This window comes from Meles meles, chromosome 5, assembly GCF_922984935.1.
Source record: "Meles meles chromosome 5, mMelMel3.1 paternal haplotype, whole genome shotgun sequence".
Taxonomy (NCBI): domain Eukaryota; kingdom Metazoa; phylum Chordata; class Mammalia; order Carnivora; family Mustelidae; genus Meles; species Meles meles.
Window position 1 is genome coordinate 119,037,045 of NC_060070.1, and position 27,042 is coordinate 119,064,086.

General features: G+C 47.7%; 1 protein-coding gene across 1 annotated transcript in view; it reads right to left on the reverse strand.

Moving 5' to 3' along the window:
* PNPLA1 (patatin like phospholipase domain containing 1) overlaps nt 1–26,364 on the reverse strand; it is a 43,546-nt gene extending 17,182 nt beyond the window's left edge. The window contains exons 1-4 of the mRNA XM_046005763.1: nt 26,160–26,364; nt 3,167–3,399; nt 1,914–1,979; nt 475–684 (exon numbers count right to left, since the gene is read on the reverse strand). Coding sequence (XP_045861719.1) covers nt 475–684; nt 1,914–1,979; nt 3,167–3,399; nt 26,160–26,364 — 714 coding nt within the window. The remainder of the gene's footprint in view (nt 1–474; nt 685–1,913; nt 1,980–3,166; nt 3,400–26,159) is intronic.
* Nucleotides 26,365–27,042: the final 678 nt, after the last annotated feature.

The following is a 27,042-nucleotide window of genomic DNA, read 5'->3' on the forward strand; positions in this document are numbered from 1 at the left end:
GAGCCCCGAGTCAGGCTTTCGGCTCAGTGCTCAGTGGGGAGTCTGCTTCTCCCTCTCTCTGTGCCCCTCCCCCTCACTCGTGCTGTCTTTCTATCCAAAAAAATAATAATAATAAAATATTTTTTTAAAAGTAAAATAAATAAAATTGAAAACAAAACCCCAAACACAAGCCACTGGCTGGATTTGGCCCATGGGCCATGGTTGCTGAAGCCTAAATTGCACGTCAGAGTGGGAAAGTTCCAGTAATGTCCTATCAGCAGTTCTGTCATCATCTCCTTTTACAGGGGAGAAAATTGAGGCTGGGAGCACTTAAGGGCCTCATTCAGGGTCACACAGCTAGTTAGCCACAAATCCAGGATCCAGGTTTAGGAGAAAGTCTAAGGAGACACGGATGGAACTGCATAGATCCCATTGGCTCCCCCAGGCCGTGTCAGCCTCCCCCAGTTCCCCTTCCTTCCAGGCCACTCATCTCACCAGTAGGTCCGGCGGGAACAGGGCATGGGTCATCCTGGCAATGTTCTCCAGGGAGAACTGGAAGGAGCAGTTGAACATGCGAAAGTCATGGAAGATGGCAGGGCAGTCCCGGGGGCAGATGTCTTGCTGCCCGCTGAAGGTGGAGATGGTAATGGCATCGGTCCAGAAGGAGCAGGGCTGCATGCCCGTGAAGCCCCCATCGATGTAACGCTATGAGGCGGGGGGAGGCAGAGTCGTAAATGCTAATAGGCTCAGAGGTCCTCTTCCCTACTCAGGGAGTCCACTAAGGAAATGGGTCCCTTGGGACAAGCCTGGAGACCAAGGTCCAGGTGGGTGCACGGTGTGTCCACAGTGGCCCCTGAACTCCCAACCCAGGGCTCTGTCCCTACACTGTCTCCCTTCAGCCATCTCGAAGGTGCTGAGCCTGGGGAGGGAGGGGCATTCACACTCTGGATAAAGCAGGAGCACATGCTCCCCTGCCACAGCTCCCCCATCCCAGCTGCCCCTCCTCAGCCACTCAACTGCTAAGGGCAGGGCAAGGGGAATGGAACCTGTTCCCATGGTCTTTCCAGAAGGTGAACACATGGTGGATCTGAGCAGGTTGGGCACTATCCCCTCTTCCAGACCGCTGTGAGTCCAAACTGCCTCCCTCTGTTGAGGTCAGGTATCCTCAGCACTTTCCAGAACACCCCCAGCCATGGTCTGGCCACCAGCCACCACATAGCCCTTCCCTCTTGGGGCTTCTGTTGCCTCAGCTGTGAACAAAAAGATTCCGAGGTTCCAACTCTCTGGGTTGCCTGAGAGGCACACGGCTGACATGAGCAGTATGTGCTCCATCTCCTAGCTGAGTCCTGATTTCTGGACTCATTTTCTCATTTTCTTTCTATATAAAATGAGGGAGGGGCATGTGTTAGATACGCCTACTCAGAGCGCGGTCTGAGGACCAGCAGCCCTAGCCAAAGCTGGTTGGAGATAGGCAGAGTCTCTGGCTCCGCTCTAGGCCTAGGGGATCAGAACTTGCATTGTTTTACAACACCTTCCCCCTCTTCAACCGGTGATTCAAGTGCATTAGCCTAGATGACTTTAAAGGTCGCCATCATTCACAGTTCCGGGTACCAATGTCACAGGGTCTGTAATCTCTGCTCTCTGTCAAGTACAGGAAAATCCAGGAAGGCTATGGAGTCTTGATTAGCCAGGCTCAGTATTGGGTTGGTGGGCCCAGAGAGTGTATGGAAGTGTAAGTCCAGTGTATGGAAGGAAAGTTCATCTGAAAGCCCCAGAAATCCATCTCTACTGGGAATTCTAAGTAGAAAAACACAAGAATATTTCCAACTCTTGGTCTTTCCAAGAATTCTGAGACCACCCCTCTACTCTCCCAGATGTGGGCCACAGGGCACTCCCGGGTCCCAGCTCACCCTCTCCCATGCTGAAGAACTCACCACACCACGGTAAGTTGGGGGGATGAGACCACAGTACACGGGGACAAAGCAGCCGCAGTAGAGGGCCTGTAGGAAGAGAACCCGCAGAGAGTGAGGCTCTTGTGGCTGGGTGGGGAGGGCTCACCAGCAGGCCTCTGGGCCACCACCAACCTGGCCCTTCTTAAATCCAAGGCAGAGGCACGGCCCTGGGGAGCCAAGCCCCAAGTTCAATTCCTGGCCTGGCCCCAAAGAGCTGGGTCCTTGTTAACCTACTGGTAGTCTGGACCCATGTCCTAGCTGTAAAGAGACAAGGCAGCCTCAGTGACCTCCAGGGTCCCTTCTGGCACTATATCTCCATGCATCCAGAGGAACTCAACAGCCATTAATGTGTGTGTGGCCAGGGCCAGGCTCTGGGACCAAAGGAGAGTGAGATGTGCCCACTTGGGAATGCTCAACAGGGGAGAGTAAGGAAGTAGGTGACGGTACACTGGGTGAGAGGGGCTAGGATAGAGGTGAACATGGGCATTGCGGCCTCCAAGGAGGAGCACCCAACCCAGGAGAGTGTGGGACAGGCAGGTGTTGAAGGGAAGTTCCCAGGCAGAGTGACTAGTCTTGTCAAGCATGTGAAGTGAGCTGGGAAGGGGGGAAGGGCTTTCCAGGCAGAAGGCACTGCAGGTACAAAGGTCCAGGGGTCTGTTTTGTGTGTGGTTTGCTCTGGTTGGCAGAAGTAAGAGCAGGAGCTGATAGGAGGTAGAAGGGAGAGAAAAGTCTCAAAGAGCTGAGTGCTAAAAAGTGCAGAGGGACATGAGGTCAGTTGAGGAGGTGTCCGTGCCTACTGCCCATTCATTCCCCCAGTCCCAGGATCATGGCCATGCCAGCATGGGGCTGTGAGGCTGCATGGCAAGGGTCTTGTATTTGGGAGAGGAAAGGAGAGTGGGGATATGGGAGGGAAGGTCATGCCACTTAACACTTTTGTCCTGAAAGAAAACTGGGCATATCCACAGCACTTGCCAACAATAGTAACTCACAACTAAGATTTATATTAATGAGCACAGAATGGTGCATGCACAGAGTGCCCTATGTGATAACGCATTTGGTGATAATTCAGTCTTTTTATCAAGAGCCATTGGGAGAGAAGGTACAAAATGAAAGCTGGTTCCACAAACTGGGATCTACTCCCTGGTCCGCCCGCCCTGCACACTCCTCCACTACAATACCCAGGCCCTGCCCCCACCCCAGGGCCCCACCCCTGCGCCCTGGGCCCCACCCCTTGCCTCAATGAGCTCTTCCTTGGATGTGTACTCTGAAACCACGACACTCTCTCCATCTGTGAACCGAGTTAGGGACACGTGGAGCTTCCCTGTGGCAGCCTTGTAGGAGTCCTCGGGCAGGACCCTGTACAGAAACTGTCGCATCATCTGCACCATCTTGCAGGATGGCGACAAGGGCCCCAGGAAGGATTTCTTCACCTCTGCAACACCGACGTTGAGGACTCTGAGGTACTCATCTGTGGAGGAAGCAGAGAGGAGAGGGCAGGTCAGCAGCCCTCCACCTTGTCCTACACCCGACAGATGGGAAACCCCAAGAATTCTGAAGCAGGGCTGGTCTCAGGGATCGACCTGTCATTCTGCACACATGGAAAGCAAAGCACAGGAGAATTAAGTCGCTGCTCGTCAGCTGCAGAACTAGAGCCAGCCGGGGCACCTGGGTGGCTCAGTGGGTTAAAGCCTCTGCCTTCAGCTCAGGTCATGATCCCAGGGTCCTGGTATCAAGCCCCACATCGGGGTTTCTGCTCTGCAGGGAGCCTGCTTCCTCCTCTCTCTCTCTGCCTGCCTCTCTGACTACTTGTGATCTCTGTCTGATAAATAAATAAAATTTTAAACAAACAAACAAACAAACTAGAGCCAACCATCCTGACTGAAGACAAAGGACCACTTGCCTACCCCACACTGTCTTTCCCCAACTTGCCTGGAAATCTGCCACCAGACTACATTTTTGGGGGGCCTCAGAGGGGTTTTTGCCTCATATGAGATTCTTATTAAAACACTGGTACAATTGAAAGCCCTCACCAAGGGACACCCTGTGACCCTTTGCTTGGGGCCCACCAAATCTGTGGGCAGGGAAAGGGGACTGGCCCTGAGGCAGGTCACCTACATGGATAGGTGACTTGTGTCCTGAAACCATGGCCTCCATCTTCCCTTTAGAGCCCCTGGCACAGTCCTGAGGGAGAGAAGGCCATGAGGTATGGAGCACAAGCTAAGCCAGGCCAAGCTGCAGGTGTCTCCAGGACAGGGAGAAGAAGCTTCTCCCTCTTTCTGAGGGGAGCACGGCCAGGTCACATGAGGGCCTACATGTGCCAGGTGGGGCTTAGAGAGTGGATGTGTTGTTCAGGGGATCGCAGAGGAAGGTGTAACCTGTCCCCCACCCAGTCCCCAGAATTCCCCTGGGGAAGTTAGGGCCATAAGTTTGATGAGAATTGCTCTCCTGCCAGATCTCATAGCAATACTACAAGATAGGCATTTCTAGCCTCATTTCACTGATCAGGAGACTGAGGTTGAGAGAGATAATACCACTTGCCCAAGGTCAACCACCTGGTGAGTGAACAAAGTGGGATCTTAACCTAGAATGTGTGACCCCAGAACCCATACTCCTTCCACTACACTAGGCCACAGGCTTCTAGAGCTGGGCCTGTACCTGCTCCTTGCCTGTTGCTGCTAATTCCTACCCTGTGCAAGCCCTCTGGCAAAATTAGAAGCTCTGAAAAGGATTGCTAACTTTTTTAAATGAATATTTAACTGTAGAACATCCTATGAGGAAGAACTCTCTTACAAGTAATGTCATGTAGATGTGGTTATTTGGAAAGTGATGTAGTCATGAGCTCTCTGCCACTGGAGGTAATCAAGCAGAGGCAGAACAAGTACCTCAGTCAGAGAACTTATCGAAGGGATTCCTGCATAAGCGTGAAGATTCTTTACATCAATGAGATTCCGGGATTCTTACGGGTGCCTGACAATATATCTGGGGAGTCATCACTGTGGGCACTATTTTCCCATTTACAAATAGAGCCGCTGAAGCATAGGAGGTTAAATGATTTGCCCAAAGTCACACACAGTAATTTGGAGACAAACCAAAGCCAGGGCGGTGTTCCTCGTCTGTGTTTTACAGTTCACAGATGATTCCTCCTTAACCCTGGAGATGGGTAGGATGAAGAGTTTCACCGTCATTTTACAGATGTAGAGACCGAAGCAGAGAAGAGCTAAGTGCCTCACCCGAGGTCAGACAGCCCAGCGATGTTTGTTCTGACTCTAAATCCCACCTTCTTTCCCTGCGCTTTGGACTGATCCCAGAGTCTGAGAAAGCCTGGGTTGCCATGGTGACCGTCTTTTTTTTCCCCCCTCCCTCACCACAATCAGAATCACAACTGCCTGTGTGTAGTAGGGACGGACCTGAGCAAGACAGCATCTTGGCTTTCACCCTGTTACAGGGGAGGGCGCTCCCGGAGGTGAGAAGGTGTGATTTTAGCAAGGTCAGCTTTAGTGTGTCCCAACTTGTACCCACAGTATTTTCCCTCAAGGGATACCGATGGCCAACTCACCCTCGTTAAGAAGCAACTGCGCATTTGGATACCAAGGGGTTGGGTCACTGTGTTCTCGCCCCACAAGACCAGTGAGGATGGGGAGTCATACCAGGGTGGGGACGCGCCATTTTGGGAATTCTTAATGAGCAGCTTGAGTGGCCTTGCATGGGTTGGTGGCCTTTCCCACAATGCCTCTGAGCCAGGAGCACCTGGTTCAGCTCATCTCTCTGCATCTGTACTCCCCACGGGAGATGCTCGCTGGGACAGATGGAAGGAGATTTGTTCCCATTGCACAAGAAATACATGTTCCTTGGGGGAAAATTCTTTTTAAAATGCAGATATGGGGGCGCCTGGGTGGCTCAGTTGGTTAAGCATCTGTCTCTGGCTCAGGTCATGATCTCAGGGTTCTGGGATCGAGCCCCAGATCAGGCTTCCTGCTCAGTGGGCAGTCTGCATCTCCCTTTTCCTCTCCCTCTGGCCCTCTCCCCCAGCTTGTGTTGTGTTCTCTCCTTGTCTCAAATAAATACATAAAATCTTTTTTAAAAATGCAGATATGCAAAAAGAAAAAAATTAAAGTGTCTTGGAGTTCCTTCAACCAGAGATCAACATCTCATTTACGTTTTTCTAGACTATATGTTACTTACCTATAAGAATACTTACATGAAGTCATACTATATACATATATTCTTTTGTAACTTGTTTTTTTAACCTAATAAATCAGGCTTTCCACATCAATAGGTGCCTATTTATAAGTCAATTTGCAAGCAGCATGGAAAGCTATTGTAAGGTTATCCCGTTATTTGCTGAGCAGGTGCCCAGGAGGGGTTGGCTATGTAGTCTGTTTCTTTGCTTTTCTAAACAATGCTGCAGGGAATAATCTCGTGCTAATTTTTTTTTCTCCCCTATGTCCTTAATAATTGTCCTCAAGATAAATTCCTAGAGGTGTGAATGCTAGGTCAAAGGCATGCATATTTCGTCCTGTACTGCTTGTTTTAATCATGGCTTTTATATAGCATCCATTTATAGTCCGCTCTTAGCTCATCAGGAGTGGAGATGGGTGACAGGGACAAAGCGGTGGCCAAGACAATAGGAACAGTATAGACATCTCCAGGATATTCCCATTGGAAAAAGTGGTGCTGTCTAGAAATTAGCAGCCCTCTAGCCAGGATCATGTAGTCAGAGAGGGAGGGGACAAGAGATTGTCTGACTTCTTCCACTCAGGTGCCCAGCTTCACATTCTCTCCTGCTGCTCCCTGGGGCTGTAGAGCAAAGGCTGACTTTAACCCTAGCACTCCTTGCTCCTTTTCAGCTCTCTCCCTGTGCTTCTGTCTTCAGAGTCTCCAGCCATCCCTTTCTCTGTCTCTCTTTGTCTCTTCCTTCTTTCTTTCTTTTTTTTTTTTTTTAAAGACTATTTATTTATGTGTCTGGGAGAGAAACCACAGAGGGAGAGGGAGAAGCAGACTCTCTGCCAAGCAGAGAGCCTGATGTGGGACTCAAGCCCAGGACACTGAGATCATGACCTGAGCCAGAGGCAGACGCTTAAAGAAACGCAGTCTCTTCCTTCTTTCTCTCCCTTTTCCCAGCCAAGGGAGAAGCAACTAATCTTCTGGTTAAACAAGACTCTGTTGGTAGAAAGTCAAGTGTTAAGCATAGCAATTGCTGGGTTCTGGGAGAAGGGATAAATTTAGCTTGCTTCTTTATGCATCTCTGTACTTTCCAGCACCTTCTCCCATTTAAAGGCCTCCTTCCAAGCTGCAGGCTGCTGGGCTCTGAGACACAGTATCCCACACTGACCACAGCAAGATGGGATTTAAAAGCAGCACCACGGGAGACTCGAGGTTGGCTCTCCCACCCCCAACCCACGCTTGCTACATACACTTCTGCTTCCTCCCACCTCCTTTCACACCTTTTATTATCTAAGTGTGCTCTGTCTCCTAAGCCAAGAAGAAGATTCTCTGGGGGAAGATCCTTATGGTCCTCCCCTCTCTAAGTCCTATCACTGTGCTTTGCCTAGGGAAGGCCCTTCAGAAACCTTTGTTATAAGCTGGGAGCTCCTCGAGGGCAGGGACGGACCATACTCACCTTTGCCTACCAAGCCTCCCATGACCCTGGGAGTCTTGGTAGTGTTTGTTCAATAAAACCTGACAGGGAGGAAAAGCAAGTGATGGAGGTGTTCACAGGGAAGAGCTACTCAATGTCATTACCCAGTAAAAGCTTGAAGGCAAGATCCCAGATAGATGGATAGATAACCAGGCCAACTATGTTGGTACCTGTGGCCAATTCATCAAGTTTATGAGTCTATTGTGCCAAGAATTTCAATAGAAAAATAAATAAGATCCAGGACTAGGAGATTTAAAGGGCATTTGGAAGCCACTCCAAGTCTCAGCCACTCAGAGAGTTTTGACTCTTTTCTAGGACCAGACCCATTTCATGCAACGAGCTCAGGCTATGGGGCCAGGGGACATGATTGAAATCCCAGCTTCACCACATACTATCCGGGCCATCATCAGCAAGTCAAATTGACTTCTTCTGGTCTCAATTTTGCCACCTATAAAATGGGAATAATAATACCTTCAGTGGGTGGTTAAGAGGCAGATTGTTTGTTTGTTTGTTTGTTTGTTTGTTTTTAAAGCGCCTGCACATAGTATGTGCTCGCTATCAGTCAGGTTATGTCAGTAAATTTCTTCATGACCATGGAGAAGTCTTCTTGATGTTTCTGGCTTTTGGCTTTCTCACCTGAACAGGGACCAGTGATTCTTGCCCCGTATTTTTATTGAGGTGTGCTTAGGCTTACTTTGAGATGCAAAAGAGCACAGTAAATGGACTGTGGAGATGATTGTGTCCCTCTGTTTCAGACTGCAGTGGGGTGGTAGGCTGGCTGTCATGCAGTAAAGGCACTGTTAACGTCCGCACTCCCTCCCTTGTCAACCTGGGGGGCCCTACAGATTTAGTACGGAAAAGGCGCAGGGCTTAGAAATATCACAGAAAAGGAAGGAAGGGGATTAGATATAGGTTTGTCTTATTATCTTATTTATTTGCTTAAATGTCTAATCTCCTCCACCCCACCCCCCTCCACATGGCATCATGAGAGCAAGGATGGTCTCTGTCTTATTTATCCTTTGTCCGTGGTTTCTAATATGGTGCCTGGAACATGGGAGGCACTTAATCAACACGAATGCCTGCATGAATAATGAATAAATGAATGGACCTCGGGAATCACTGAGGTCCAGAAAAAGAAGCAGCTTCAAGGTGATCCGTGAATAAAACAGCTTCTCTTCCCCTCCTCCACATGACCTCCTGCTAAATGAAAAAAAAAAAAAATCCTAGAAAGATGGGCATTTGGCAGCTGACAATTTAAACTGCTGGGGAATCTCCTTCACGGGGTGCCTGGATGGGGTCTGTGGTGCGGGAGAGATGTGCCCTGGAGGATGGGACTACGTGGCCCCAGTCTCCCGCTGACTGGTAGCCTAGCAACAACCTCTGGCTCAGCCAATCACCGCCTGGCGCCCCCCTCCTCTCGCTACCAGCCCCGCTCCCCAGCAGCCGGAGCGATAAGCGCCGCGGGAGGTGGGGGCCGCTAAGCAGGCGTCGCAGCAGCCCCAGGGGAGACGGCGGCGAGCAGAGCTGCGTTCCCAGGCAAGCCCTGCAATTCTCAGAGTCCCTGCGTGGAGCACCTGGGAGTCTGCTCCTCCTACCTGGTCCCTAATTGCGGGCTGAATTATAGGCTGCATTTCCCTGTGGGTATATCTTGACTGCCCAGCTCCACTATAATAATAAAAATTATTATTATCTTAACAACAGCCTTTTACCCAAAGCGGGTTTTCACGCTTACATTCTCAGTTTATCCTCACAGTGACAGTGAGCCCCCGAGGGGTAGTGACCTTCGCTTATTCACCATTTTATTTCCATACCCCACACTGCAGGGGCATTGATTGGAAACAGTTTGGCTTGAAGCAGCAGTGTTGCGACGGGAAGACCTTCTGGGCCAGCGATTTTTCGCGCAGGGAGCCTTTGTTCCAAAGAAATCACAAGTGGAAATCCAATACATAAGACAGCTAAAAGCAGAGCTGTTCTAGGTTGAAGCCAAGCGGGGTTTCAGACCCTGTTGGGTCGCCCCCATCCCACCCTAGGAATGTGGTTGCTGAAAGCACCACCTTGAAACTCCTAAGATTCTAGAAGCCTAGGTCAAAATATGAAACCAGACTAATTCTCTCCTTTTGCAGATAAGAAATCAAACCCAGGATGAAGACAAAGCTCCATAAACACAGCTGGCTGGCTGGGTGGTTGGATGGATGGAGAAATGAATCAGGGTGGATAGACCCTAGGTCACACAATCTACGTTAACAGGAACTAGAAGAAAAATGTATGAGAAAACTTGTATTTTTCTACTCTGTTCTGAATGCACATTATAGGCTTTAGCCAAAGGCGAAAACAGCTCTGATCTACAGTAAATACTAAAAAAAACAAAACAAAGCAAACCCAAGCCAATACTCTTCTATGGGTGATAACAATCTTTCGCACAGAACTTTTTCTAACCCTAAGAGTTTACTACAGAACTGGCTTTAAAAATTCAAATCGGTTCATATCAGGTTGCCATGGAAACAACAGTGCCTCCCACTGGTTCCTCACCTGGGTTCCTATCAAGATACCAAGTGGGGCTCTTTCCAACACCTGGGGCCTCACCCAGCCCCTGTTTGCCTCTCCCCCAGAATCCGGACACCATCTCCCCAACTTTCCACTGAAGGATCTGTTGATCACCTTGAGATAAATCAGGCAGAGAGAGAATGTATCTAGAAGGTTCTCTGGAACCTCAGAATGTTCTGAGGGCCATTGCCCCTGCTCTGTTCTCTCTGTTTTCTTTGGTGAACCCAGAAGTCTCTTCAGGATCCTGCTCCAAAGTAGAAACCAATATCATCCCCTTTCTAGGCTCTGGTCTGTCCTACCCGCCAGACTCTCCCTTCACTACTGAGGGGACCCCAGAATAATGCAAGAACTGTGAACTAGTCACTCTCTAGTCTTAAAAGCTGTTTCTGTTTTGTTTTATTTTGTGTGGGGGGAGGGGGGAGGGTGGTCAAGAGACCTCCAAGCGAGTCTCTGCTCTACAGACTGAAGGCCATCTCTGAACATCTCCTCATTCGAGATATGCTCAAGTTAGGGTGCCACCACAGAGGAACACCCATGCTTCCATCTTCCAACACCATGATAATGAAAGTTTGTTTCTGCTGACTGGGGACACTCACTGCCCCAGCTGTCTGAGACTTCGGATGGTCAGGTCTGTTACCAATATCTCTCTCCACCCATGTCACAGGAGTCCTGAAGCTCTAGAAACCACAGTGTCCTAGTCCTCCCTGCTGCTTACTGGACTTACCACGTTTGCTACCACTTCCTGGTTTCTCCCTGGTGCTGGCTCTGTGCCAGGCTCAGAGGCCTCACTGTCTCATTTCATCTTCAAGATGCTCCCTTGAGAGTTAACTCTTCATAGATGAGGAAACAGAGGCTCACCAGTAACTCGCCCAAGGTCACACAGCTGGAAAACAGCAGAGCTTGGCCTCCACATCCTGAGGGCCCCAAAGCTGGTGTTCTTTCCACCACAGCTGGCTGCCTCCACTGGGGACATGCCCTCTGTCTCTCAGAGCCTGTTTCCCACTGTGAGGCAAAGGGGTGGTTCCATGAAGGCTCTTGGGGTCTGCCTTTTCAGGACTTAGTTTAGGCACACCTCCTAAGGGCTCAGATGTCCCTGGGAGACAGAAAGACTCTCTTTAGAGCAACACAACCCAAATCATGTCTTCAAACATTTGCTCTTCTATCCCCACACCCAGAGCCCCTCCTCAGGACAGTCCGTCTCATCTCTCCTGGGTAAACACAAGTACACAATCCTGCTTATTACCTTTCTACACACATCTCTCTTTTTCTTTCTTTCCTTTCTTCCTTCCTTCCTCCCCTCCCCTTCCCTCTCCTTTCCCTCCCTCCCTCTCTCCTTCTCTCCCTTCCTTCTTTCCTTCCTTCCTTCCTTCCTTCTTTCTTTCTTTCAAACCATGCAGACCTCACCCTTAAGCCCAGCTTGAGATCTGGGCCTCCTCCTTGAAGCCCTCCCTGCTCACCCCCACTGTTACTTCTCTTTTTCCCATTACTGTCCACACCATTTATCTCAGGCTGCCTTGAGTGGCCTGTCCTGTTTCTCTGGCTACCTGCATCCCCTGAGGACAGGGCCTGCATAAGAATACCCTTCTCCCCCATGATTGCCTAGCCCGGTGTTGAACAATTAGTAGGTATTCAAGAATGAATAAATAAACTATTTAATATCTCACAAACAGGGACTATTTGTTTGGTTCCCAATTACAGCCCCCGCACTTAATTCAGTACCCGGCATGCTGTAGTAAATGAATGTATGCTGAATAAATTAATAATGAATATTTAACAAAATGAATGACTGGACTGGAGAGGGACATCAAAGAGTGTCTTTTCTACTGGGTTGGAATCTTTCCAACTGGTGGTTAGAAAGGCAAAACGTTCAGTGACTCAGCCAGACCTGGAGTTGTGAGAAAGCGAACCACAGAATAGTTTTCTCTGTCAAGCCTGGTCCTAACTCCTGTCAAGGCCCTGAGCTAGAGCTGAGGAGGAGAATTTTCCTTAAGCAGTGGTTTTATGAGGACAGAGTTGGAGCAATGGGTCAACTCCTGACTCAAAGGAGGTTTGGAAGTTTATCATTTGTTTGCCTGTTTGCCCTATAGAATCAGAAATGGAGTTCACCAATCTTTGCTGAATTTACTCCCAAAGTGAAGCAAGGAAGACAATATTATCTTAGTATTGAGTGAGAGGGTGTAGAAATGAGCCACCAAATGCAGGGAGGGATCCTGGATAAGATCCTGGGACAGAAAAAGGATGTTAGTAGAAAAACTGGTGAAATAAATCATGAATAGTAATGTACAAGTGTTGATTTCTTAGTGTTGACAAGTGTACCACAGTTATGAAGATGCTCACATTAGGAGGGAGCTGGCTGAAGGACATACCAAACTATCTGTATGATCTCAGCAATCTTTCTGTAAATCTAACAATACTCCAGAATTAAACATTAATTATAACTGATGTAAAAACAACAAAACAAAGCAATACACACAGATGACCACAGCTGTCAGACACACAGAGCCTGCCACTCAGGAGGGGCTCAGTTAATGCCTGCTGATGTTGGGGGAAATGGATTACAGGAAGGGCCCTGCATGAGTTGTTTTCTAAATTGTTAGATGTTTGTAGGTGTAACCAACACATTCAGAGTTTGACCAGATTCCTCTTGAACTTTAGAGTTTGAGAGGATTGTTTGGGGAAAATGAACCTTCATCCACTTGGCTGGAGAGGTTAAACATGTAAAGCACATGTTTACTTTGAGCGACTTAAAAGATACCAATCTCAACATGGTCATTACAACCAACCATTGCCGAGCAGTGATGTGATTTCAACGGCATTTTATTAAAAAGTCCCTTTTTGCATTTATTACGTCATTGGATCTCAGTTTCTTAAGCAATGTGCAAATAATTGCTTGGCCACAGAGTTTGGCAGGAAAGCAGTCGAGTTGCTTGCAAAGCTACATCTGAACTCATTGATTTAAGAGGATGGAGGAGGTAGAAATTAAGAGAGCTCAGTCTTGGCTCTGCTGTATAAACCCTGGCAAGTTATCTAATCTCTCTAAATACCTGTTTCCTCCTTTCTAAAATGGGTATAAATATAGGATCTGCCTCGTGGGGTTGTGAGAGAATTAGAGTAAATGATTCGTGCAAGGCGTTGAGCACAGTGCCTGGCACATTCTAGGTGCTTGATAAATGGCTGTTAATAGCATGACATCAAGACATGAATCAGAGCAGAGTGGCTTTTTACAGGAACTGTTGCCATCTCGGGCAGATAAGTAACTGGGAATGATATCCGATGAAGACATTTTGATTCTGAAAGCGCACCCATCAGCCAGGACCGAACTCCAGTTTCCGTCTGGGATGCGCGCACACGTATGCGCATGCGTGCGAGCACGTACGCACACGGGGACACATACGCACGCACGCACGCAGAGGGAAAAAAATGGAGGTTCTCATTCCTGTCTTTAGAGAAGTTTGGAGAGACTTTCTGCTCCAGCAGTCCAGGAAACTTTCCAGCTTCAGGAATAGCAACAACAACAACAGAGAGCCTGATATAAAAGTCGTGAGATATGGTTGAACTCACAAGAAAGAAGGGGAACAAATGAAGGAATTGAAAGCCAGCGCCAGGAGAGAGAAAGCTGATGATGCGGTTATTAGACCAGAAACCGGCAGGGATAGAGGCTGTGGTCCTGGGCACTGAGGGGCACTGAGACCCCTGCTGAAAGCCGAGATGCTGCAACAACTGCTGGGCCAGTGAAAGGTGCCAGGAGCTTATTTCTGCCCAGGACTCTGGGGGGGGGGGGGGAGTCGTCCATAAGAATTCAAAGCCCCTTGCCTGCTTTAGGCAACTGATCCTGAGCTGGTGATAACCCTGGGGTGCCTGGCTTTGGGGGGAGGCGGGTTAAGGCCAAGGCCAACCAGCTCAGGTAGGTCCTGTTACTGCCCAGACCATGCAGAATTCCCACAAAAACTTAAGTCCTCGTGCCCATGAGCTCACAATTAGAATATTAAAAATATTAACTGGACCAGGTTGCAGTCTAGTCATCTTTGTTTTAATAAGTTTAACAACGAAGGACATTCTTCAGTAAAGTTTGTAAAAATGCTGCTTTATCTATGCTTTTCTATTTCAAGATAGTTTTGTTTTGTTTTGTTTTGTTTTACTTGTTTGTCCATTCACTCAGCCTTCATTCACCAAAGACTTATTTTGTGACTAATATTTGCCAAGCACTGTGCCAGGAACATCCATGCCTTCTTTTGTCCCTCACTGCGATGTCCAAAGCATGTGCTCCCCACCCCACCCTAAGTTAGAGATGGGAAAACCAAGGTTAGACAGGTCACTGGCTGGCCAAGGACACACTATGATTAGCGGGAGGCAGACCAACACGCCTGTAGCTGACTCTATCTCCATGGGAGGGGGGGTGCTGGGTCCCGTTGTGCACATGTATGTGGGGCAGGGCCCGTGCTGCTCCTCTGGCCCTGGTGTGTACTTTGCAAGGTCCTTTTAAAGCCTATTCCCTGCGCAGAGGGACAGCTTGCCTTCCTTTCTGAGAATTCAAGCGCATTTGCGCCACTGGTCTCTCAGTTGGAACACTCTGAGCTCACGTGACTCCTCCTCCCTCCCTTCTGCCAGGAGAGGCCTCCCCTGAACTTCGCACCTGAAACTTCATCTCTTAATCGTTCACCACACCCTTCTCCTGCTTTATTTTCCCCTTGGAGCATGCATGCTGATGTTTTTCTATGTGTTTGGTGATTTAGGGCTTGATTTCACCAAGACAAGGTCAGCTTCATGAGGGCAGACAGCTGTTTTGTTCACTGCTAGATCCCTAGGACCTAGTATGAATGAATGAATGAATGAATGAATGGTCTATTTTATCACTGTAATTCATTCAAAATATGGCCCTCAATTTCTTTGTCTGCACATTACGTAGATTAGATTCAAACAGCGGCTTTCAAACTTAAAAAAAAAAATGTTGGAAAATTTACTCTAAATGAAATTTTAAAAAAGAATGGATAATAGCAGGACTATACTTTTTGAAGCTGGGGAAGGTCCCAGGGATTTCAGTGTGTGTCCTTTTCCTGTTCTCTAGCTCCCCTGCCCCTCAGCCTCCCTCCTTCCCATAGAACTCTGGGGTTTCTCAGAACACAGTTTGGAAACCACTGGCTTAAGCAAGGTCTGCCTTCAGCGCTTACTTCCTTTCCCAAAGTCCAAATACAGTTATCTATAGAATGAAAAATTTGGACTCACTGACTTTCCTTCTGTGAAATTCTATCCATATCCATACCCATAAGTGCAAAAAGTTGTCTAAGAGTCAGGTAAACCCCAAAATAGAAATTGCAGAAACACATTCAACATCATACCTGCCAATGGCCAGCAATCATCAGGAATTTATCAAGCATTTCTTGTTGGACAAGCAGTTTGTGGAGCCAGGGGACCCATAAGATCTCAGATGGCTCACCCACTCTAGCTGATGAAATAAGACCCAGCTTCTGAAACAATTAAGACCATATATCATGAAGCACTAGGACAGGCGCACAGATTCTGTGGGTAAACTAGAGATCATGGAAAGAGATCCAGTAGGGTACAATGGGAAGGTGTTTGGGGAGGAGGTAACATTTCTCGAGAGAAAACCAGAAGGTCATTTTTAGTGGGGGATAAAAGGGGAGTTGTCATGCCCCACCCAGGCCCCCGGTAGCAAGACCGAGGCACTCACGCCCCCAGGTGCCGTGGAGGGGTGGGGGAGCCTACTGATGGCTCAGAAATGAGACCATCCCAGCCAACACACTGGACTTGACCTGGCAATTATGGAGTCACCACCATATCTCCAACTATGATAGCTGTGGCAGAGACTGCTAATTGTTCCCACCATCCATTCTCTTCTTCTCCCTCAGTAACTGAAACCTGCAATTTTTAGTGGAAACATGGCTTCCCAGAATAAAGTCTCTATTTTCCAGTCTCCCTGTGGTCAGTTGTGGCCTTGGGGGGCTAAAGTGCAAAGACCACGTGAGTGAGCAATGCTCTTCCATCTTGCGGAAGCCTCTGCTATCCCAACCAAAGCAACTAGACTATCAGTCCCATAGTTTGCAAAGCTCCTTCATGGGGACCACTGCGATTGCCAGGGGAGAGGCTGTGGAGAGGGGGAGGCAGGCACTGTTCTCCCCCGTTGTACAGTAACTGAGCTGAGTTCAAGGCGGCTTGTCCAAGGTCACTCACTGCTGAGTGGATTCCTGGGACCAGAGGGAAAGGAGGGGTGGACAGAGTTTGGATGTTGGGGTCACACCAGCTTTGGCTTGAACCCCACCTCCCTCCTTACAAAATCCTACTCTGAAAGACCATGTGAAAACAATGTGTGTGGCCAGCTAGGCTCATAATCTGGCCATGGGACACTTTGATTCTCAGAATCTCTGATTCCTAGTCAGGTGCTCTTTCCCGTAGGGATTCTGGCCTCTGAGACAAGCGCTATCCGAGAGAGAGCTGACTGTGGGAGCACGAGGGATTCAGTGCCTGAAGGGAATCAGGATTCACTCTCGCGGGAGGTGATGTCTGAAGTAGGCTTTGGAGGCTGGGGAGATGTTCCATGGGGAGAGAAGCAGGGACGTGTTCCTCAGGGAACAGCTGGAGCAAAGAGGCAGAGAACAGAGGCATCCTGAATCTACCTGCTGTGGAAGCGAAAAGAAAAGCTCCCAAAGCCAGCCCTGAACCTGCGCCCCACCCTTTTACTATTTTATTTAGTGGTTTGGGTGTTTGGGGCGGTGGGGGCAAGGGTGGGGAGGCCGGGGTTATCATTGTTGGGAAGGCAGTGTGAGAAGTATTGGAAAATAAGTACTTTTAGAGGCTGAAACAAAGTCATTTGATGAGCTCAGCTAAATGTCAGCTCAGTCCACTGGTTACTCCCCTCATCCACTGAGAGGAACTGGGGAACAGCTTTGGGAGCAGGTGCCTGCCCCTCACTATCTGGGCTGTGAGCAGTTCAACGAGCCCTGTTCCCTTGGGCTTCCTTGGGTTCGAGTCCTTATCTGCACAGAGACGCTTGATCTGGAACACTGGCACAGAAAACAGAGCCCCATGAGGCTCCCTGCAATTTCCACGTGAGTTTAAAATCATTGCAAAACAAAACAAAAGAAAGAAAGAAAAAAACAAAACAAAGCCAAGCAGTGCAGGGAGTCTATGGCTGAAATCCAGCTGGAAAATGCTGATAATTACTGGAGTTACAGGATGGATCCTTGGGAATCCATGATACTGTCCTCTCTGACAGGTTTGCAGTCTTTTCGTTAAAGTTATTAATAAGTATTTAAAATGTACATGAGGGTTTTAAAGCAGCATTAAGCATAAGAGCCCAAAGCAAAGACAACCCAAATGTATATCATGTGACAAACAGATAAATAAAATGGGTGATAGCCACGCAATAGAATATTATTCGATAATAAAAAGGACAAAACAGTAGCACAGGCTATAATACGGGTGCACTTGAAAATACTGTTACTTAAAGATGCCTACAGGTGCCTGGGTGGCTCAGTCTGTTAAGTGTCTGCCTTCAGCTCAGGTCATGATCCCAGGGTCCTGGGATTGAGCTCCTCAAATAAATAAATAAATAAAATCTAAGAAAAATATTTTTAAAAAACATAAAAAGAAGCTGAACACAAAAGACCACATGTTGTGGGATCCCATTGGTAAGAAATGACCAGACTGGACAAATCTACAGCAACGGAAAGTAGATTAGTGACTTCCAGACCCGTGGGGGGGGGGTGGTTTGCAGGAATTGAGAGGTGACAGCTAAAGGTGTATGGGCTTTCTTTGGGGGGTAATAAAAATCTTCTATAATTGATTGTGGCCATGGATGCACCATTTTGTGAATATACCAAAAACCATTGAATTATATGATTTCAGTGGGTGAACTGGATGGTATGTGAATTAAATCTCAACAAAGCTGTTTTTGGAAGTTAAAGACCAAAGTGGGGAGAAAAATAGGAGAGAAAAATAAAAAAAATTTTTTAAATAAGTAAAATAAATAAAAAGTAAAATTAAAAAAAAAAAAGAAGAGAAAAATAAAGACAGTCAGGGGCAGCTCTGGGCCAGGGGTGTCTACCAATTTGTCCGAAAAGTGATTTCAATGTGTGGGTCGGCTAAAGGGAAGGGATGGACCAACCTCTTACCAAAATCAATCTTCCTCATTTATGGCCCAGTTAGAGGAATTCATAGAATCTAATACAACCTAAGGGCACTCTAGTGAAATGGTTTCTCTTTATCCTGGAAAAAGCCATTCCCCATTAATAATCAGAGAATTGTCATTAGTCTAAGACCATGATGGACCTTTGGCAGGTTTGCATAGGAAATGCCCGACCCATTTCCACTTCCTGGTCAGAAATTCATCAGACATTCATCGAGTCTTAGGGAGGTCATACATCTTAGTTGTTCTTTTTAATATATTTTTTAAAGATTTTATTTATTTATTTGAGAGAGAGAGAGCATGAGAGGGAGAAGGTCAGAGGGAGAAGACTCCCCATGGAGCGTGGAGCCCGATGCAGGACTTGATCCCAGGACTCTGGGATCATGATCTAAGCTGAAAGAAGTTGCCTAACAACTGAACCACCCAGGTGCCCTTACATCACAGTGTTTCAAAGTGCACTGGGTCTCCCCCTACCCACGGCTGAAATAGTGGAAACTTCTGGAATTAGAATGAGCACTAGTGCCTGGGTTCCACCCTGGGAGATCATGATTTATTTAATTCGCTTGGTGAGAAGCCTGGGCACTGGACATTTTAAAAGCCCTCCAGGTGATTCGCATGCGCAGCTGAGAGGACCACTGATCTAATGAAGGTTGTTTTAATAACTGCAAGAGAACAGTAAAATTACGGCAGTAGAGCATGGTATCCTATCATAAAAAATTTTTTCTTTTTAGAATTATGTTTATACTGGGTCTTCAGGAGCGGCCTTTTTGCATCTTGGGTAACTCTCACAAAGTCAAAAGCCGCTTCTCTGACGCTGGTACAGGGTCCCCACCACCTGGGGGCATCACATTTCCCCACTGTGTTATCATTGTGTTGTAATGCCCTGTCCTCACTAGAAGCCTAGGCGCCTGCCCAACCTATCCCTCCCCGTGAACTTCTCCTCACCTCTCAAACCACAGCTCAGATGGCACTTCCGGGAGGCTTCCTACCATTGGAGGTGTTGCTCCCTTCCTCTGCATTCCCCTGCCTTTGAATTGGCCAGCATTCACTTGGAACTCTCTTGTGTTATACCTACTTCGTACCTGCCTTTAAGTTTGAATAGGCTTTAAGTTCCTTGAGGGTGAAGGTGGAGTTTCATTTTGTGTTATAATTCTGTGTCCTCTGCAGAGCCTAGCATGTGCTCAGAAAACACTTGTTGAAGGGTGCCTGGGTGGCTCTGTTGGTTGGGTGTCTGCCTTCGGCTCCGGTCATGATCCCAGGGTCTAGGGACCGAGCACTGTATTAGGTTCCCTGCTCAGTAGGGAGCCTGCTTCTCCCTCTGCCACTCCCCCTGTTTGTACTTTCTTACTCTCTCTCTGTCAAATAAATAAATAAAATTTTAAAAAAGAAAAAGAAAATAATTGTTGAAGGAAGGAAAGAAGGAAGGTCTTATCATGTAGTCTTTATGGGGGAAAGGTGCCAAGTAATAGCTAAAGTGGAGATGGGGTTTTAAAGTCCACCAAAGCCCCATTATTTAATAAGAAACTATTTTATTTTTCAAAATTATGGAACTGCAGCTGGAGGCAAGTTCCCAGACCCACTTTTGACCAGATTGGAAATTCTGAGTGCCCCCACCAGTTGTCACAAAGACCATCTATTCTTGGGTAAATGCATGAAGGAACAGAAACCTTTACAGCATCACTAATGAAAACCAGGCACTGTGCTAAGTGTTTTTACAAACATTTTCACGTACCCCAAATTGGTCCTATCAAAGGGCTTGGCACATGTCTCCAGAAGGTGGACCCACTACTGCCTCTGTTTTCACAGGAAAAAAACATGCAATCTCAGGGCAGAAAGCCCAGATTAGAAGAAGAGGAGGGAGTGTGACCTGGAGGAGAGAGGCCCCACATGCCACGTGTTGAAGAATTTTTTTTTTTTTGTAAGAGAGAGAGAGCATGTGCACACGAGTAGGAGGGGAAGGGCAGAGGGAGAAGGAGAGAGAATCTTAAGCAGGCTCCATACTCAGCACAGAGCCCAGCATGGGGCTTGATCTCACGACCCTGAGATCATGATTTGAGCGGAAATCATGAATCGGAGGCTTAACTGACTGAGCTGCCCAGACAATCCAAAGAATTTTTTTAAAAAAAGAGATAAACCTCTGGTTCTATGGAGATATGGTAATTGTTTACATACAAAATATGAAATGATCTACCAACAAACTTTTGGAACTATTTAGAGTGTTCACTAATTTGCTCAAAACAAGATCGATATGCAAAAACCATCAACATTCCTTTATATCAACAGTAATCAATTAGATTAGAAAATGCTGTTGGAAAAAAAGAACGCACTCTTCAGAGCAACAAAAGCTAATAAATCCAATAAAAGACACAGACTCTTTCTTGAATGACACAAAAGGCCAGAAGAAATAGAGACTAGGTTTATAAATGGGAAGATATAATTTCAATTAAAATCCCAATGGAGTTTTTTTCACAAGGAGAAAGAGGGGTCATGAATAACAGAGGCAATACTTGAAGAAGAAATCAGAAAAAGAGCAGAGGAGAGGGATTGCCATGTATAACAAGGCTACAGTGATCGAAACAGTGAGCTGTGGTGCAGAAATATACAAATTTGCCACTAAGAGAGAAGAGAGACTCCGGGGACAGACCCTTGAGAATCCAGGCCCTTGAGTGAGCCAGAAGGGAGCATCTCAAACCACTGTGAAAAGGGTTGCCTATAAATGGTGTGAGGGTATCGGTTATCATGTGGCAAAACAATGAAAACTTCTGATTTCTGCCTCAAACTAGCCACAAAATAAAATCCAGCTGGATTAATGAAGATTAATTAAAAGCAAAAAAAAAAAACAAAAAACCCTAGAAACTTGAAAGAAAATCCAGAAGAGATCATTGTAACAAAGTAAAGATATTAAAGCGCAGAAATTGTAGGAGGAAGAGACTGATACATTTGACTGTGCTTAAGATTTCTGAATGACAAAAGAGATCCTAAATAAAAAGACAAGCCATGGAGTGGAACAGAAGAGCTGCAATGCTTGTGACTGACACCTGATTCATGGGTAGAACAGCTGCAAGTTAAAGAGAACAAGGCAATGGTGGAAAAAGAAAACGGGAAAAGTTCAAGAGCAGACAGGCAAGTCGCAGAAGAGGGCACACGGTAGCCAATAAATACACAGATAATACATACAATAAATACATGCTTAACATGACTACCAATCAGGATATGAAGATTAAATAATCAGAATAAAATGAGATGTAGTTTCACATTCATTAGATTGACTTAGAACTTTGAAGTCTGACAGTTCCAGGAGCTGGTGACATTGTGGGGAAGTTAGTACTCGTACACACTGCTAGTGTTTAAATGGGTACAACCACTTTGGAGAATAGTCAGGTTTGATAATTTTTTTTTAAGAGATTTTATTTATTTGACAGAGAGAGAGCTCAAAAACAGGGGGTGGGCAGTAAAGGGAGAGGGAGAAGCAGGCTCCCCACTGAGCAAGGAGCCGGACATGGGGCTCGATCCCAGGACCCTGTGATCATGACCTGAGCCAAAGGTAGATGTTTAACTGACTGAGCCACCCAGGCACCCTGGGTCTGGTAATGTTAATGTGAATGAATATCCTAGGGAAATATTTTATGTGGGCTTGAGAGACATAAACACGGATGTTCATCACAGTGTTGTTGGTAAGAAAAACGTGGCCATCCCATCCACAAAATGGCTAGATGAGCCGCGTTATAGTCTTAATGGAACATACAGTGAAAGAGGTAAAGATCCTCGAAGAAAGTCAGGAAATGGGGTCCTGCTTCTTGCTCTGTTTCTGACTGATGACAGGGAGTTACATTAGTCACCTGTCCCTTTTTACAGAATGCTGTCCCCAGATATTCCTGTGGCTTACTCCCTCAGCCTCTCCAGGTCCGGGTACAAATTCACATCTGCTTTGAGAGACTTCCCTGACCCCAGGATCCGTACAACCAGTATTTGTACTCCCTGACCCTGCTTTGTCAAGAAACAGAGTGGTTTAAAAGGTGAGGCCAGGGATGCCTGCGCGGCTCAGTCAGATCAGTGTCCAGGTCTTGGTTCTGGCTCACATCACCATCTCGGGATCGTGGCCCTGAGCCCAGCATGAGGCTCCGTGCTCAGCAGAGTCTCCTTCCCGGGCCCCTCTCTTTGCCCCCACCCTGCTCATGCATACTCTCTCTCTAAAATAAATAAATCTTGGGTGCCTGGGGGGCTCAGTGAGTTAAGCCTCTGCCTTGGGCTCAGGTCATGATCTCAGGGTCCTGGGATCAAGTCCCACATTGGGCTCTCTGCTCGACGGGGAGCCTGCTTCCTCCTATCTCTCTATCTGCCTGCTTGTGATCTCTCTTTGTCAAATAAATAAAATCTTTTTAAAAAAATAAATAAATATTTTTAAAAATGTTTTTAATAAAAATAAATAAGTAAGTAAATAAAAGGTGAAGCCAGACCGTGTTCTAATCCCAGATTTACCTTGTGCTTGTGTGTATCACTTTAAAGTTAGTTAAGCCTTCTGTGACTCAGTTTCTTCCTCTTTAAATGGAAACAATAATAGTTTTCACCTCTCCTGAGGTGAAAGGACCTGAGGACCGGGCAAGTTAATATGCCGCAGATTTAGAACAGTGCCTTATACAAGGAAGTGCTAGTTAACAGTAAATTACGCGGCGGTTAACCCGAATGACGTGGGTAAATCTCATAAACTGGTTGCTGAATGACAAGGGCAAGTCCCACGTGCATCTCACTCCACCTTGAACTTCCCTCCTGATTACGGGCATGTGCGTGGTCCAGGCCTTGGTCACACCTACAGTTAGGTGTCCCCGTGGGTTCCAGTGCCTCCCAACTGCTGTCCGTGCCTCCCAGAGCCCGTTCGAGTCCATTTTGGGCAGTATGGGTTGAACTGATTGAAACGAATGCATTTTGACAAGTCAGTGAATGTCAGAGGATGAAACTCCACTGACTCTCTCAGATGGCGTATTTTAAGAAGCCTCAGTAAAGACGTGAAGATGGAGGGAGCAACAGAGCAGGTGAGTGACACAAAAACCCGGAAAGGGAGAGAATCCTGGAGGCAGGCTATTTCCAAGGGTAGGATTTCTGGGATTCCCAGAGAAGAGAGCATGCGGGCTCTCACACAGCTCCTTTCTGAAGGCTTTTCTAGGGTCTATTGTGCGACTGGAGCGTTAACCGCTATATTCAAAGAGGGCTCTGAGCATTTAGAAAACATGTAGGGGCCCAACAGACACATGAAAAGATGCTCCACGTCACTCGTCATTGGGGAGAAATGCAAATCAAAATCACAAGGAGATAGCACCTCCCACCTGTCAGAAGGACTAAAATCAAAAATACAAGAAACAACAAGTGTTGGTGAGTATGTGGGGAAAAGGGAATACTTGTGTGCTGTCGGTGGGGATGCAAACTGGTGCAGCTGCCATGGAAAACAATATGGAGGTTCCTCAAAAAGTTAAAAATAGAATTACCATCTGATCCAGCAATTCCACTATTGGGTATTTACCCAAAGAATACAAAAACACTAATTTAAAAGAATACATGCACCTCTATGTTTATTGCAACATTATTTATAACAGCCCAAGTGTCCACTGATAGATGAATGGGTAATTACTCAGCCAGAAAAAAGAATGAAATATTGCCATTTGCAATGACGTGGATGGACCTTGAGGGTATAATGTTAAGTTAAATAAGTCAGGCAGAGAAAGACAAATACCATGATTTCATTCCTATGTGGATTTTAAGAAACAAAACAAATGAATAAGAAAAGAAGAGACAAACCCCCAAACTGACTCTTAACCACATAGAATAAACTGATGGTTGCCAGATGGGAGGTGGGTGGGGGCATCGTGAAATAGGTTAAGGGGATTAAGAGCACACTTACGATAAGCACCAAGTAATGAATAAAATTGGTGAATCGCTAAATTGTACACCTGAAATGATACAACACTCTGTGTTAACTATACTGGAATTTTAAAAAAATGTTTTTAGATGAAAAAGAAAAAAAAGATCTAGAAGAATCTAAGCAGAGCCCTTAGAACCAACCACAGGAGGGAGAGTGGAACTGGGGACAAGGAGGGTGAGCAGAGGCTTTAAAAAGAAAAAAACCCTATTTACTTTTGCATGATTTGAATTTTTTACAGTGAGAAAGAATTTATAACTTGGGAGGTATTTGAAGGAAAAAATTATCTTGCCTGTAAGGTACTCGGTGAATGGGCATCACTATTATTCTTTAAAATGAAGACAGACTTCTCACCCAGCACAGAGGTCCCCAGGCAGAAAGGCAGCCCACCGGCACCCCTTCCTCCTGCATTGCCTCTGGTCCTTCGGCAAGTATCCTTGGTCTAACCTCCAACGTACATCCTGAACCCACCAGCTTCTCACTGCCCCCTCAAGACCTGGCTGCCTGCCGTGCTCATCCCTCCCTAGACCCACATGCCATAGTCTCCCACTAGTCTCCTGGTGGCCGCCATTCCCCCACCCCCAACTCCCACTGCCCAGCAGTCGAGGTTCCTTAAAACCCCCAACCAGGTAGTTGGCACACACCAAGCAGTTGTGTGGCACACACCAAGCACAGTGCTAGGCACTGTGATAAACCAGTCACTCTAGCTCAGTTAACTCTTTAACAACACTGGGAATTAGGGACAGGTAAAATCTCCACTTCACAGGTGCAGAAATGGAGGCATAGAGCATCCAGCAATTTGCCCCAGGTCCACATGGTGGAACGGCAGAACTGGGATCCAATCCACCTGGAGCACACACTCTTCACCACCTCCCCACGTCACCCCCTTGCAGCCTGTCTGTGCTCCTCTGCTCCTGCTCCAAGCATTGCGTGTGCACCAGCTGCCCCTTGCCTGCCTCTCCAGCCTTGGCCCCCACTCCCTTCTCCTTGCCCCCACTCCCTGGCTCCCCAGCTACTCCCCCGCCTGGAAAGTTCTTTCTCTCATCTTCACATCACTCAGGTCTCTATTCGAATGCTGCCTCCTCCAAAAAGTCTTCCCTGACCACTCTTTCTAAAATAGTCCCCACTTTATTCTCTGTCCCTTTCCTGCTATCATTTTATCCATAGATCTCATGGCATCCTAAGATGACATCATCAAGTTACTTGCCTGAATGTTTACTTTCTGCCTCATCTCTCTAGAATGTCTGCTTCACAGGGGCATGGGCTCTGTACAGTAGCACAGTGAATGAATAAATATACTCGAGGCAGCCTGTGAGGACGCTGGCCCAGACCTGTCATGTGGGACTGCCTGGCACCTGTCCAGTTCCCCTGCCCAGGGGGGCGCTTCTGCCCTCTGGGTCAGAGGTGGGACCCCATCCTTCTCTCTGGGGCCCTGGACCAGCAGGAAAGAAGGTGAAGTGAGATCTTTGGGATTCCTTCCCGGTTTCTCCCCATCTGGTTCATCCCCGTAACCACGAGGCCTCTAGCTTGTCAGCCACCTAGAAGGTGAGCTCACAAACCAACCCTGCCAAAGTGGTAAAGATGTGAAGCATCGCCCCACCCAAGGAGATGTGCACTTTAAAAGAGACCAAACAGGAATGACACTTCACCCTGATGTCTGACTGTGTCATGGCCTGCCTTCCAAGACCAGGATGCTGGAGAGGGCTGCTGTCTTTCCCTCTCCCAGGCCCTGGCATACAGGGCATCGCAGAAGAGCATTGAGGGAGGGGGAGTGGGAGGGGTGCATCCACACTCACCTAGTGGGTCAGAGACTGGGATCTGGCTGACCCCAACCTCAAATGTCCCAGCTACCTGCCTGCCAGCCCACTCAACCCTCCTCTTCCTTTCCCACCACCTGGCTCTGTTCCCCAAGCGCCCCCAAGTGATCCTCAGGCTCCACTTTGGGGACTCTCACCAGAGATTCCCCCAGGGCACCCAGAACAAAGGCCTTACCCATTTCAATTCCGCAGATGACCAGAGCAGCGATCACTGCACCTGCCGACGTCCCAGCAAAGCGATGGGTGGTTTCCAGCATCCGGGGGGCCAAGTCTCGGAAGGCATCCACAGCCCCGGCCTGGTAGAAGGAGAGAAATCCACTGCCAGAGAAGGAGATGGAATGAGGGGTGTCTGGGTCCCCCTTGAACACCTGTTCTTCCATCTCCTCGGCCCCTCGGTGCTCTCCTCTCAGGCTGCTGCTCTCCTGCTGGAACTCGGACCAAGCTTCCTTGCCAGCTCAGAACCTAGAAAGGGGCCGTCTCTCCTGGGTTGGCTGGGACACCCACTGATGGCGCCGGCAGCCACTGCCTGGGCCTGTCGAGCTCCTCCAGGAGCCAGTCCCAAAGGCTGGTGAAAGGCTTCAGGCCCCGGTCGAGGTGCAGAAGGCACCTCGAATATGCGAGCAGTGTCCTGGGCGTGCGGGCACCCCCCTGGCTTCATCGCGTGGCTAGAGTCATCTCAGTCCCTGGCCTGTGCTGCGGACAACAGGCAGCATTGGCAGCTGCCACAGGGACCATCCTGGGGAGGTAGGCACTGCTCAGCCCAGGAGGCTCCACACACTGAGTTGCAAAACCTCTGCTGATGGTTATCAGAGGCTTCCTCTCTCTCTCTGACAGGCTGCGACAGCCAAGGAATTTTATGCTGGCCTCCCTCCAAGGGGAAGGTGTCCCCACCCTCACAGGAGCCAGAGCCAACAGGTCGGTCATGATATTTGAGGGGGACACCCTCACACCACCCATGGCCCTGCCAGCATCACCCCTCCCTGGGCTCCTCTTCCAGGACCTGTGGGGCATGCGTGGGGTGTTACACAATTGTTTTTATTTGTTCTTGCGAAAGAACT